We start from the raw sequence: 14730 nt of genomic DNA, 5'->3' as shown, positions 1-14730 counted from the left end.
CAGACTTATTTTGTGATTTCTATTTTGCAAGTGAGCCATCTTACCTAATTTGCTTTATTTAATTGAGCGGTGGGATACCAAAGCAGCTAGATTTTTTGGACAGAGACAGTACTGTATTAGTTTTCTATGGCTGCATAACCAATGACCGCATTTACTGGCTTAAAACAACGCCCATTTATTTGCTCCCTGTCCTGTAGGTCAGAGGTGCAGGCTGCATTCCTTTCTGGAGGCTGTGGGGAAGACCCCACCTCCAAGCTCATTCCACTTGTTGGCTGAATTTAGTTCTGAATTTAGCTGCGGGACTGAGGTGCTCGTTTCCTCACTGGCTGTCAGCCCTGGGCTACTCACTCCTGAAGGCCACCAGCATTCCTTACCTCTAGGTCGCCTCCATCTGCAAAGAACTTCTCATATGCCAGCCTCCCACATGCTTTAAATCTCGGAGTTCCTTTGGTTTTGATCTCTAGTCCCAGATTTAAAGGTCTCATGTGATTAGGTGAGGCCTCCCGGATAATCTTCCCATCTGAAGGGGGAAAGCAGTAGATGATCCTGGGTCACATCCAGGCCTCCCATTCTGTGACTCTGTCATGTTTTATTCCCCAGTGGCAGGACCTCCACCTGAAGGAGAACGTCCCTCCTTCTCTTTTGCTCCTGTCACGAACCTTCTATTTGATAGATGTGAAGCCAAAGCCAATTGAGATCCCACTAAGTGGAGAGGTGAGTAGCTGGGTTCAGGGCCCTGCTCTCCAAATCTCTTATTTCCTACTGCAGTCAGAGTAGGCATTTCTTTTGTGCATATCTTTTGGAATTTTGGCCAACTGGCCTTAAAATCCTTTTTAAATTACTAAAAATATTAAAATCACAAAAACTAGCTCTAGGGATGTTACTGCCTTTGATCCCAGCTTGATTTGGTTTTACTAATAGGTGTCCAGATCATTCCTTCTTATTAACAATCTAGTCTTCAGACTGTTTTCACTACTTTCTCCTTGGAGACTGAATGGTTCTTGTTCTATTACATCTGTTTCATTTGTCCAGATTCCTATTAATTTTTAAGCAGTGAATGGCCAATTTAGAATCTAAACTTTTGGTCTTTCTACAACTTATTGTCTTAATCTTTGTTGTTGTTGCCTTTAACTCAGTAGCCTTTTCTTCTTCTGGTATTTTACTGAAGAACCCAGGACTGGCCCAATCATTAGCATCTTGCTCTGGGTCCACCAGAAAGGGCCTCTCGCTGTTCTACTTTGTGGCTTCTTGTCTAATCAGAATCTGCATGGGTGAGCAAGGAAAAGACCTATTGAGCATGCTGCACATATGTTTTAGTAGATTAGATGAAATATTCTGGAGTGTGGACCAACCATTTTAAATCTTAGTTATGCTGTTGACTCCTTGGACAAGCCAAGGAAAATGGTATGAATTCAGCATGAAAAATACACTTCAGGAGACCCCATCTTGCTTTCCCTTTGCAGAGTTCCAGAGACTAATCTGGATTTGGGCTTTGTCCAGGAAGGATTCTAGGGAGACTAGGTAGGAGCAATTTTGGAGCACAGACCATGTTCAAAAAAGGCAGACTATTGGGTTCTTCTTCTTACTCTATCTTTGGTCTTCAAGACAGATCAAAGTTATCTGTCATTCATTGACTGCTGTCAGGAGCAAGGACATCTTGGAATAGCACAATGTCTCAGAGCTAAATTTGGGTTCTCAGACTTATTGTAGATGGACAGAAACTCTTTATCCAGATGTTGTTTTCTGGAATGGTTGAGAAAGACCTAGGAATTAAGGACAAAATGACAAGCTCCTAGCCATTTTATTGCTTTGCTTTAAAAAAAAAAAATCCAACTTTAAAACTTCTATTCTCCATATGTACAAAATGAAAACAAGTAGTATGGTAGGCTCTATAAAAATTTAGAGACATCAAATAGAATATTTTATAATTTTGGATATATGTAGCCCTTTTCCCTCCAAAGTACACAAAGAAATTACTTATTTCCAAAGAGCAGTGATATATTTTTAAATCTAATTAATTCTTAAAGACAAGTTAACTATTCTAAAATGTCACCCTCTCCCTCGTTTTATAGGTTTAAGCAGCACCTACCATTTAAATAACTTTTATCATTAGGAGCCAGCAATGATAAATGTCAATCTTGACCAAGTTATATCCATGCCATTAGAAATAGATGGTAGTTGAGAAATGGCACCTTTTTTGAGACTAGAATACCACCAGAATTGGCAAACCAGTAACTTGTTAATGATTGAAGATTTTAAATACTGGGATCTAATTAGAGTGCAACTTGTGTTCAAAATTGCAAGATAAATAATACTAAGTTGTTATTTCTGGGACATACTTCATATGTTACTCATAAAGGGTATATAGTTGGAGCAAGTTAGGGATTTAGTGGAAAGTGAATTGTTCTAGAAAGCGTTGACTACTTACTTGGAAGTGCTTCTGAGTTTCAGGAAGACCAGAAAGTTCATGCTTACATAACATCTTTCTCCCTAGGCTCTGAAGACACATAGTCCTGTGGAATCACCTACTTCACCTGAGTCTAAAGAGAACTTGGTGGACTTAGCACCTCAACTGAAGGGAACTAAGGTTACACCATTACTTTTCATATGATTAATTAGGTTAAACATGAAAATAAGTTCATTTCTCTATTTGTAACCCCTTAATGAAACTGAACTTCAATGGTGTTCTTTAATAAGTAATATTTGTTGTATTATTTGCTGTTTCTAAGAAAGTTCAACATTTGGTTATATGTAATTAGGTTCCAGATTTTGCCTCTTGAGTCCTGTGCCAGAATCTGAAGTAGTTGTTGCAGGTTCCTGGTAGTCATGGCAGTAGGACTATCTATCTCATGCACATTATTTTAAAACTAGTAACCCACCTCTCAATTCTGATGTTTAAGGATGAAAAATTTATGAAACTGCCACCAATTACATCATCACCCATAACACCATCAACACCTATTTCGTTACCTAAAGGATCCGTAACTTCTGCTAAAGAAGCTGTAAGTATGACCTAAAAAAAGAAAACCCCTTTCCCTCTAGTTCTTTTTAAGGGCAGTGAAAATCTAGAATCTTAACTATTGTAAAACACTGCACAGCTCTTCCTGTCATTCAAACAGGAAGCTGTAGGCTGAATTTTAGTCATCTTATAACCACTACATTTTTTAAACTCAATTATCCAAAAGTGAAAAAAAAAAAATCAACCAATGCAACCGTGGATCAGACCTAAACATGTTAAGTCTAGAAGCTAATTACAATATAGGCAGATTCTTATTTTCCTTTGTGCCAGATGGAAATAGTTCCCATATGTTGTATATTTCACACAGGATTCATGTCAGGAAATACTAGCAGGAAAGCAATTTAAATCTTAGGAGAAATGCTTGTAAATAACAAATTACTTATCTATTTTTCCATTTGGATAAAGGAATTTGGGGCAAGAGAAAAAAGCATAATACAAGTAAACAGTACAGGGGTCATGGGAGAGTTGAACTGTGCAGTGAGCAGCTCTCCTGGCTCCTGAGGACCAGAGCACCAGGGAACAGGTAGATGGGGCAAACTGCATCGAGGCCTGGTTTGCAAGTCTTTATTTTTATTACCAAGATAAATTACAAACTCAGATTTGACCTTGTGGTCTGTCATTTTGATTTAAGAAAACAAAAAAAGTAACTCCTGAAGAACTTACACATCTAATTGTGACCAGGGGCTAACATCCTTATGTTTTGTACCTAGACACTCCAGGCCAAACCACAAGACAACTCAGAGCAGCACCACTAGTTCCAGAGGCGCCCTGGAGGATGAAGCTCACGCTCTCAGCTTCCTGCCCTCAGCAGTGGCATCCGTAAAGGACCTCCCAGCTAAGACTGTGTCTGGTTTGAGTAGAGGATCAGGGGCAGTCCTTTGAGACCTTGTAAACACTCCTGATGATGTCAGCAGTCAGACCAAGTTCAGACCATTTAGAAAACTATAATTGCAAAGCCCATTTCCTCTGTGTCATTATGTCATCCCACTAAACTTTGTGTAAAGCACCCCCCACCCCATGTTGTTTGTAACAGCTTCGTATTTGTGCCCATTTCCTCCCTTTATGGGAGGAAATTTTTTTTGCATAATGGAATCAGCTTAGTCCTTAGATAACTCTGCCTCCTATAACTTGGCAATCTGAGTAAGAACTTGGAAACTCCAACCACCATTGTAAGAGCACCTCACCAACTCGTTCAGTGATCCGCCGGTAGGAGCAGTGCTCTGGAAACAAAGTGCTTCTGAGATGGAATGGACATTCCTCAGTGAGGTCTTTCTGGATATAAAGGAAAAACTTCCTGGAGAATAAAATTGGGAATTAGACTGGCAATCAAAAGAGGTTTGGCTGCTGCTCGGCTGTTCTGAGACTTCCCCTCTGGGTCTGCAGGAATCCGGGAGGCGGCCATGATTCTAGCACATATGGCTTTCATTAGTCACCATTTTGCTAGGAAGCATAATTAAGGGTTTAAGACTTAACCATTTGTTTGTGCTGGGTGTGTTTTTCTGGTCTGCTTGTCTTTCACAAACAAGACTATTTATTAGTCATATGGGGTGGTTAAAGTCTGACATAATCCCTATGCTGCCCAGTAACAAATATTATGTTCAGGTATTTGTTTGTTTTCTGTATTGTCAAAACGGGGGGAAAAAACAACATAATAGGTTGCTGTGCAGCTGACCCACAGCTTTTCCCTTGGGGAGCGCTTAGGAGGGAAAAGGTATTTCTGCCTGTGGGTGATGAAATTAGATCGCTTTACTTGCTGTGAAATTGAGAGCAGTTGGATAGGAATCAGTCAAACCAAATAAAATGCAAATATCCTTGTCTGGGATCACCTAAATGAGGACCGTCATCAGCATTTCATGGCAAGGATGTGTGCTTTTATAAGCTTCCTAAACATCCTCTCCACGAGACGACAAGCCCCACCATGTTCTGCTAATGAACTCCGTCCTATTCCTTGCGAAGAATGAATCCCTACTATGCAGCATTCCATGGATCTCCCCATTGGACTAACAAGGTGATTCATAATAAATGTCCCCACTTTTAAAATGTTGGGTGTTTATTTTAATGAGTTCCAATTTCAAGTGTTGAGTGTGGGAAAGGGATTAGCTACTTAACTTGTTGAATCCTGTTCTGGCTGAATGATTCATATCTGCTGTTGGACTACAATCTTTCTGGCTTTCCCTATGAGCAGAGTGAGAATGATTAAGTCAAGGGGCCCCTGGTCAGTGGGATTATTAGCAGAGTGAGAATGATTAAGTCAAGGGGCCCCTGGTCGGTGGGATTATTAGCAGAGTGAGAATGAGTAGGTCAAGGGGCCCCTGGTCGGTGGGATTATTAGCAGAGTGAGAATGAGTAGGTCAAGGGGCTCCTGGTCACTTTTGGCCCCAGTTGCCCTTCACCCATTTTTGCTTCATAAACAGGCATCGAAGACACACGATACTCCTCCCTTCCCCGTCTTATGATAGTAGCTCAGAGAAGTTGAGATAGTTCCTTTTGTTCTCATCACTTAGAGGGCGTGGCTGTTGGGTTCCATGATTATTAGACCTAGCCCCATGCTGAGTTGGAGTTAGCGGTGTTCAGAGAAATTATTAACAAACTGGAGGGGGAGAGGGGCTGATTTGTAGCACTTGCCAATTCCAGTGGTGTAAATACTCTCACACGGTTGATTTCAAGCTACCAACAGGTCACTGAACACCAGTTGGGAAAAGATGTATACAATTGGCTCAAGAACCAGTCCCGGCACAATACTGACTTCAGTGCCTACCGGAGTAACAAGAAAGAAACTTCTAGTTGTCATGCTCACTAAATGCACCACTTTTGTGCACCAGAAGTATAAATGGTTCTAAATTCGGTTACTTGCCAACCTAGAGAGAACTTGCCGAAAACTGCGTCTTCCTGAACACTTGGTCTTCCTGACCTTCCCTTTTCCTGGCTCTCAACCAAAGGAGTGGAAGGCTGTGCCAGGTTGCAGCTGCAAAGCTCTCTCCCTTCCTTGTTCTCTACTCTTCCCTGCAGATGCATACACCTCAGTGTATCAGCTGCTAATAAACCCACCGAGTATCATTTTAGGAACTTTCTGAAACCCAATCTGAGTGGTGATCATCAGACATGGCCTGTATCTTAGACATTGAGAATTCTGTTCCAGGTAGGTATCGGTGGCACTTGACATCCTCGGACCTGCACTTGTGTCTAATTCTGTACTTCGATAGTTACATGTCATGTTGGTGATATCCAATAAATGCCCAGTAATGCTAAAATCTAGGCTAGAGACCTCCCAGTCACCACCAATACACACCTAATGGAACTTTAAAGCAGGCTGGCCTATTACCTAATTTGACTGAGATAATGGCCTGCTGGCTCCTCCCAGTGGCCGCTGATACACAGGGACTTCATTGTCATTGAGATACATTTGTTTCATGAGGTTCCATCTTACTTACCTGAGATCAATTACATTACATTACATTAGCAGTACCAAGGGACTGATCCCCAGTCTATGGCAATTAGAAAAGGCAGAAAGGCAGTATTGATTAATATTGTGGTAATCCCAGGCCCTAATCTTTTCACTCTCAGGAAACCAGACAAGTTCAGTGCCTTGACAGCACGTCGCCTTCACTAGATAAACTAGATTCCTTTTCTCAGGAGACCCAATCTGGTCATCTAAGTAAAATGATCATTTCATTTTCTCTCAGGTCAATTTCACTATCTTTTATTAGACAGCCAGGCTCAGTCTCTGGGGAAATCCGTGGGTGATTTGAGTAGTAACAACAAAGACATCACTTATAATAGTGCCTTATATATTTCTCTAGCACCTCTCCCAAAGGGATATAAAGCCCTTCATAGATCATCCATTCTCACAACATTGCTTCAAGGACCAAGGCAGAAATGATCATCCCTATTTTACAAGGAAAGATACCACTATAAGGTCTGAAAGTAAATGTTTTTAAGAGCTAAAATTCATTTCCTGGCTCTGTTCACCAAATTATGCCTTCATTAAACATAAACACACACTGTAATAGATTGACAGTTGCATATTTACAGAGACACAAGGAAAGAGAACTAATTTACAATTGTAGCCAACACTGCAGCTGCCCAAAACCCCCCCAGCTAGCTCAGAAAGGAACATAGGGCAGCAATCCCATTTTCTCTACAGAAATGAAAGCACAGTGAACTTTCTTCTGTATTCAGCCGTAATTGGCAAAAAAGCAAGCTTTCGGTCTAGACGCAGTGGTTCTCAACCTTCTGGCCCTTTAAATACGGTTCCTCATGTTGTGACCCAACCATAAAGTTATTTTCGTTGCTACTTCATAACTGTAATGTTGCTACTGTTATGAATCGTAATGTAAATATCTGAATATGCAGGATGGTCTTAGGAGACCCTTGTGAAAGGGTCATTCGACCGCCAAAGGGGTCGCGACCCACAGGTTGAGAACCGCTGGTCTAGAGTCTGCACAGGAGCAGGTTGAGCACGGAGCTCGGAGGAGCCAGGACACCCTTGGCGAGTGCAGAGACGACCAGCAGGTGGCAGAGGAAGTGAATTTCCAAGCTGCTATAAACATTTAGAGCATTTTTTCCTTCCTGAGGGAGGGGGTGGGGTTTGTACAGGAAGAACTATAGGAAGCCAAGATCTGTGAGTCCCAACGCATGCAGTTTGATCACGTGGGGACTGGTGTGGGGGAGGATCACAAACACAGAGCAGGCTGGAAAACATGAAGCAAGGGACTTTAATGTAGACCTCGTCCTAGGTGACAAGCTTCTCCTTCCACAGCAGCACAGGCAAAACCACACGCACACAGAGGGCGTAGATGCGAATCTGAGTCTGAGTTTCTGCACGCCCCTGTCGGAATCATCCTTAGCTTTCCTCCACCTCTTTAGTTCTACGCCTTGGCTATTCTGAGAGAGGCTCCCAGCTCCCTCTCTGACCCTCTGACCCGCCCGACCCCACCAGTTTCCCCTGAGGAAACAATTTGTGGTTGAGGGCTGCAGTGGGGAGGGGTCTTGGCTTTGGCCCAGGCACCTCTGGTGCACTGGCAGGAGGTTCCTGCTCACTACGCAGATGTCTTCTTTTCCTGCCTTTCCAAAAGCATCCAAGAGGTGGGCGTTTTGTCCGGAGGTCTCGGTCCGGGACCTAAAAGGAAGAGGTTAGGAGCAAACTGCAGGGAATGTGCAGGGCCCTCCGGACAGACACAGACCAGGGCCCATCATTTTTGCTCCTTTTCAGTTGACATTCTCTCCCTCGTCACACAGCCCATATAAAAATGAAGCAGCAGCAATTTTTATTTGAGGGACCTAAACTGAAAATAGGTTTAGAACATAATTTAAAAAAATAAAACAGCAAAAGTAGCAAAAAATATATGACCTTTTAAAAAACATTTTCCTTTTTTTTTTCTTTTTTCTTTGTTTTTAATATATAGCAACTGATGTCTCCCAGCCACCAGGAGCATCTTACCCAGTGGGTAAATCTCTGGTAACAACCCTTTTAAAAAGACATGTAAATATATACTCAGATTTATACACTTTGTGTTTTCTTCATAGCTATGTACAAAGCCCCCAGTTGGGGCTGGGCCCCAGGGCCACGGCACTGCTCCCAGCCTTCGCCTCCCTGTCCTCTGGTACCAAGTGTTTGGTCGGCAAAGCAAATTAGTATCGGAATTAATAAGCCAATGGCACCATCTCTCTGGAGCAGAGGTTGCCTTCAACCGAGGCCCGAAGCAGAGACTTCCCCTCCCTACTACTGTCGTCTTGAGGACGAGGCTCCTGCTACCGGAACACAAGGGCTTATGGGTGGCGGTGAAGCAGACAAAACCAACAGAGAAAGCTCCATCAGCTCTCGCCAGCCTGCCTGCTCAGCACGCTTCCCTCCCACTCCCACCCCTCCAGGCAGTGCCAGGTGGCGGGAGGGGTCTTGGTCCACCATTGGGGAGGGAACGGAGTGGCCATCAGCAAGTACCAGCCTCCCTACTCCTCTCTCTCCTAAGCAGGTTGAGAGGAGGAGGAGGAAGAGAGGCGAACTCAGTGGGGTGACGGCCTCAGGTAGGCAGCTGGCTCCCGCCAGCAGGGAAGGGGCAAAGGGGAGGCAGTGAGTCCTGTGGGGAGTGATGGGTGAGTTACAGCTGATGATGGAGTTTGGGGAGGGCAGTGCTGGGGTGCTAGTCAGCGTCGTTTGAGTCCGCCATTGGCAAGCTGGGCTGGGTGTCGGGGCAGACAGGGCTCCTCAGGCAACGGCTCATGAGAGAAGACAGAATCTTCCCCCGAGGAGCAGGTAGAGCTTCGGGTGTCGGGAAAGCTGGGAGAGTATTGGTCCAGGGGCATTGACAGGTCCAGATACTCCTGTGATGGGAGAAACAGAAGAGCGGCGGATCAGCACTCTCCTCCCTGCGGCAGTTTAATTCACAGAGACGCGCCTAAGTGATGCCGACTGAAGGGCTAGCACGGGACAACCTCACCTGGTTGGAGGTCAAGGCCACAATGCGGTCCAGGTCTTCTACCAGCTGCTTGAAGGTAGGCCTCTGAGAGGGTACTGCGTGCCAACAATCCCGCATCATCATGTACCTGCGGCAGGATTGTAAGGTCGGGGGAAGATTGTAAGTGGAGAGATGAAGTAGCTTACGGAGGAGGAACTGTGGGAGGAGTGACCAGGAGTGGCTGTTTTCTCTAGCTAAACACCCCCTTTCTTCCTCTTCCCGGCAAACCCGCTCGGCCTCCAGGGCCTAGCTCAGGACCTTGGGCATCTTCTCATGCTTACAGCTCGTTGGTGCAGTTGCTGGGCTTGTCCATACGATGACCCTCCTTCAGCAGCTTGAACAGCTCCTCCACAGGCACGCCAGGATATGGGGAGCCTCCCAGAGTGAAGATTTCCCACAGGAGCACCCCAAAAGACCACCTGTGGATGAACACAGAGCCCATGGGTGTTGTGGGCACAGGAATGGGCCAACCTAAAGTCCTTTCCATCTCTCCTTCCCCAGCATGTCAGCTACTCATCCCAAAACCACCCTCGCCAATGAAAACCCTTAATTCCCAGGGGAATACCAGCGGGGAGCAGAAAACAGGCCTTTCCACCGCCAGGAACAAAGTAAGTGGTTATATACAACATATTGTGTTGTTTTCTCCTCAAAATAGAAGGAGACCCTCTTCAATTCAGAGGGGAGGACAGGACTCTATTGTACCAGACACTTTCTATCCCAAGTATCCCTGGCAATTGCCCATGTCAAACTCACACATCACTCTGGTGGGTGTAGATCCGGTCAAACAATGCCTCGGGTGCCATCCACTTCACAGGCAGTCGGCCCTGCAAGCAGCATGGGGAAGTTGGGGTGGCCCAGGGCAGAGCAATGAGGGAGTAGGGAGGGAGGGAGGCGGGTACGTGAGGGACTGGACGTGGGAAGGAATGCACACATTCAGCTCATCCCACCACAGTTTCTCAGGCAAAGCCACCTGCCCTGGGCTACAGCAGAGAAGTGCACATGGGAGAAAGCCTGGCACAGCAGAGTCGTGGGGCAGAGGACATGCACCTAGTGGCCTCGTCAGCACTTACATTGGTTGTCTTTTTATAGTAGTCGATGTGGTGAATGTCCCGAGCGAGGCCAAAGTCCGCGATCTTCATCACATTGTCCTCCGTCACCAGGACATTCCTGGCAGCCAGGTCTCGGTGTATGCACTGTGGAGACAGGAGAGGAAGGCGGGGGAGGAAGAGATGGGAGAGAGGAGGGTGGGATGCAGGTGAGGCCATAAAACTGTAGACACGTATCCACATCCAGCTGTCTGAGTCACAGCACTCACTTTGCAGCTGGCAGGCAGGCCCAGCTACTCCCAGGCTTTCTCTTGCTACACTGCTCACCTCCTAAACATGCCTGTTCCCTGCTACAAGGTCCCTCTTCTCCACTTCAGACTCAGCCATTCAAACACCCCAGCTCCCAGCTTCTCGATCACTTTAGCAAGCCCCCCTGTATTTGCCTCCTCTCCTGGTCCTTCCAACTCTTAGCTTTGGATCTGTACCCGGAAAGGCTGAACCTTGATGCCTCTATCCAATCTATACAGAAGTGTGCTCACAAGACCCATCTCCCCAGGCCCAGCATAACTGCACGGGGCTGGGGCCCAAAGCCAGCATTTACTGAGCACCCAAAACTGGTCCTTAACACTCACACTCTTATTTCTCCCATAATCGTTACTTTATGTTTGAAGAAACAGAAAATGTTAAGTAGCTGCCCAAGGCTGCTCAGAAAGTGGCAGTGCACAGATCTGAACCTAGCCCAGGCTCTCCTGACTTTGGTGTCTCCCGAAAGCCTAAGATAGCACATAGTCAGTTAGTGCTCAGTCTACAATTCCACCAAGGACAGAAAGTCGTAAGCTGGACATCTGTTCCTACCCCGACATCACCCAGGGGAGCCAGCCGGCAGGTGCCATACCTTCTTGGAGGCGAGATACTCCATGCCTCGGGCCACCTGGTAGGCGCAAGATACCAGGTCCTTGGAGGAGAGCTGCTCCTCGGGGTTGTGGCTGGGGTTGTAACAGTATTCCAGCCCAGGAGGCCTCCGGGCCTGCAGGTACTCGCGGAGGTTGCCCTTGGAGGCATACTCCACAATGACGTACAAAGGACCTGGGGGAAAGGGGGCAGGGGAGTGTGGATGGAGAGGCCATCAGGCCAGTACGCAGGTTTCGCTTCACCTGGAGAAAACCCCACACCCAATGGCACACCCTGACCTAAGCTCCCCTCTAGGGAACCAGGGAAATTCATTCCACTGCTCAGAGAGAGTCAGGGAACTAATTCTTCCCAGCATAGTCCAGAAAGCTACCAAACAAAACTGGGATTGATAGCCCTAATCTAGACCACTATTACTACTCACCTGTTCCTATCCACACAGTGTCTTTGAACCTAGGTACCTGTATTCTCAGATGAACACAAAGGGGAATCAGCTCAGACCCCATACATTCCAACTACTGCTGACCCTGCCTCTCTCCTTATTATGCCGCTTCCCTACATGGCTAACAGATGCCTAGTCACCGATACCCCAGCTCAGTATCTTCTCCCTGGCAGATACTGTATGGGAGCAGCAGGCCCAGGTTCCCATCTGAGACCCTCTCCCAGAGTGGGTGGGAGCACAGCCTGGCTCAGTGCCTACCATCCTGTGTGCAGGCCCCCAGCAGGTTGATGATGTTCTTGTGCTTCCCGATCATCTTCATCATCTCCATTTCTGAGATCAGGTCAGACAGGTCTTTCTCTGTTGCATCCGCTTTGCACACAAACAAGAGAAGGGGAGGAGACTCATTTACTTTGGGAGGGAGGGCTACAGGAGAAAAGCTAAGGGACGGGGAGGAGGTGAGGTGTATGCCCAAGGAGTCCCTTTTCTCCTCGAGTGGCTTCTCTCCTCCCCTTTCCTTTCCCTCTCATGACAGCCATTGTGGAAATATGCGGCGCTGAGTGGGGCAGCGGATATGGTAAGGACAATTAGCTAGCAATGGAATTTAGAATGAACACCTGACCACAACCCAGTCTGGCCCCAGGTCATGGCGCTCCCCGGGGGCAGAGTGCCCCCTCCACTCCCAGGCCACCCTAGGCAGGCGTGTAGCAGGTGTGGGCAAGGAAAGAGCACCAGAGAGGGTGTTCCACTTGGCCCAAGGCCCACAGTTCCGCTTGGCAAGGGAAGGCGCCGTTTTTACCAGGACGGAAGCATCACTTACACTTCAACATCTTCACAGCCACTTTGGTCACACGGTTGGGTTTGTCCTTGTCCAGGCCAATGGCCTCTGCCAACACCACCTGCCCAAAGCAGCCCTCTCCCAGGGGTTTGCCTAGAACCAGTCTTTGGGGAAACAAAGGGTGGTATAAGATGGGGCTGGTGAAGTTCAAGGGCATCCCATCACTGCTTCTCCATATTTCACCCAACTGGGTGGAAATTACTTCTGGATACACCTGGTGCACCTTCACTCCCTAGAAGGTCTCCGTACATACAACTCCCACCGTCAGAATTACACGCAGGGGACTTCCTCACAAGCTGAATTACCTGTCTCGAGGCAGCTCCCAGCGAGGGTCTTCGGGAAGCTCATACTCAGAGACCCCAGCCAGCATGGGGGTTCCGCTGGAGGAGAGGCGTGAGGGCCGCACGAGCAGAACCCCGGAGTTCATGGATGCGCTGGAGTCAGCCGACACCTACAGGGAAGCGTTAGGTCACCCTTCTAGCGAGGAGGCGGGGAGTGACGCAGATTCTTCCAACTGCTAGTCAGGGCTTTTCACCAGTGGCAGAGGGATAATCTGTTACCTGATGTCCCTTCCCAGGCAGAATGGCAGAGAGACCACAAGAGGTCAGAAGGCCGCAGGTCTAAATCGGACTTCTTTTGCCACCAACTAGCCTTACTGGGCTTCAGTTAACTCACCTTTAACATGAACAGACCTTACGTACCTCTCCCAAATGGACAGAAATGGTCACTGCAACAACAGCTCCATCCTGTCCTGACTCTTTGTAAAAACCCTGCCTCTGATCATGGATTTCTAACTTTCAAAGCACCTCCCATAATTAGCATAGTTCTGCATGAACCTTCCCTCCTCTTACAGCCTTCGCCTTCTGTTCCAGTTCCTTGGAGGAGGGGAGGATGGGCACACAGGAGAGGGCATCTTGGGATCCAATTCAGGTCTTCCTTTCTATTCTGTATCTTTGCCCCTCTAACTGGCCTTTGGGGATAGTTCCAACGTGCAGTAGCCAATGCACATTTGCCCCAGGTAGGACTTTCTCCCGATCCATGTGCCAGGTAGGCAGGGGACTTGCAGCTGGGGTATGGTGGGCATCTGGAATTCATGGGTTGGGCACCTGACAAGGGAGCACCTAGGTCAGGACATTCCCCTGCCCCTGGCCCACAGCCAGAAAGCAAAGCTGGAAGCAGCAGGCTGGGGACCGTGGGGAGGCAGGCAGTAAGGGGTTCCTCGAGAAGCCCCTGGGGGCACAGGGAGAGAAGGGAGGCAGAGCGTGCAAATCCCCTATCTACTTTCTGTTACCTGTCTGCGCAGAGGAATGCTCTTGGCCAGCTTATGCACGGCCATCTGGCTATGGAAGTCGCTCTTCTTGGTGCCACTCTTCATCTTGTAGATGATGACAGACCCCACCATGCAGGAGATGAGGAAGGCCCCCGTGCAGTAGATGATGATCTCCAGGTAGAGGGGCGAGGTCATCACTGCGGGTCTCTCTTCCAGGGCTGAGTCAGTGTGAATAGGGTGTTAGCAAGCTCTGGGGCCCAGCCCACTAGGATTCCTAGCTCCTAGCTCCATAGAACAAACAACACCCATCTCCTTTCCTCTGGGGATCTTTAGGGCAGAGAAGAATCCTAGCTAGGATTGGGGCTCTGGCATGGAGCAGATCAGATATCTCATGCTCCTTGGAGCTTGCTGATCCTGACCCGAATCCTCCAGGAGGGATGAGCTAGAACCATCTTGCTACACGTGGCCCATCCTCATTAATTCAGGAGCCCTTTGCTCAGCTGGACTGCTGGGCTACACGGGAACCAGGTACCCTGCAAGGGGCGGATGACATCCCTCTGGGTGCCTTTCTCAGCCTCCTCATGAAAGCACGTGGCCCTTCTCTGCAGCGCCTCAGCTCGGTGTGCACACACCTATCACCTGGGGCAGATTGACCATCTTGTCTCTGACAGTCTGAGTGGGGATGGCACCTTGGTTATTTTTCTGTAGTCCACAGTGCCTGGCTTATAGTGGCACTTGCAGGAGGACAAATGAG

At 47.5% G+C, this 14730-nt stretch overlaps 2 protein-coding genes across 8 annotated transcripts in view; one reads left to right on the top strand and one right to left on the bottom strand.

The window, feature by feature from the left end:
* Positions 1–5598, top strand: part of LETM2 (leucine zipper-EF-hand containing transmembrane protein 2) — an 18720-nt gene extending 13122 nt beyond the window's left edge. Inside the window, 5 exon segments of the mRNA XM_015565219.1 lie at positions 601–714; positions 2495–2587; positions 2901–3002; positions 3730–3749; positions 3751–5598. Coding sequence (XP_015420705.1) covers positions 601–714; positions 2495–2587; positions 2901–3002; positions 3730–3749; positions 3751–3901 — 480 coding nt within the window. The 3' untranslated portion in view covers positions 3902–5598.
* Positions 5599–7719: 2121 nt separating this feature from the next.
* The window catches only part of FGFR1 (fibroblast growth factor receptor 1), a 40456-nt gene continuing 33445 nt past the window's right edge, over positions 7720–14730 (bottom strand). For 4 of the 7 annotated variants that reach the window (XM_015565217.1, XM_015565218.1, XM_015565212.1 and 1 more), the window contains 10 exons: positions 13992–14194; positions 13012–13157; positions 12689–12810; positions 12130–12240; positions 11416–11606; positions 10545–10667; positions 10228–10298; positions 9756–9893; positions 9457–9562; positions 7720–9340 (listed from right to left, as the gene is read on the bottom strand). In XM_015565217.1, coding sequence (XP_015420703.1) covers positions 9164–9340; positions 9457–9562; positions 9756–9893; positions 10228–10298; positions 10545–10667; positions 11416–11606; positions 12130–12240; positions 12689–12810; positions 13012–13157; positions 13992–14194 — 1388 coding nt within the window. In that variant the 3' untranslated portion in view covers positions 7720–9163. The remainder of the gene's footprint in view (positions 9341–9456; positions 9563–9755; positions 9894–10227; positions 10299–10544; positions 10668–11415; positions 11607–12129; positions 12241–12688; positions 12811–13011; positions 13158–13991; positions 14195–14730) is intronic. The other 3 variants (XM_015565211.1, XM_015565215.1, XM_015565216.1) reach the window with 1 other exon arrangement.

The sequence above is a fragment of the Myotis davidii genome, unplaced genomic scaffold, assembly GCF_000327345.1.
Source record: "Myotis davidii unplaced genomic scaffold, ASM32734v1 scaffold93, whole genome shotgun sequence".
Lineage (NCBI taxonomy): Eukaryota > Metazoa > Chordata > Mammalia > Chiroptera > Vespertilionidae > Myotis > Myotis davidii.
Note: the sequence above shows the minus strand (reverse complement) of the source record. Positions and strands in the feature narration are given on the sequence as shown.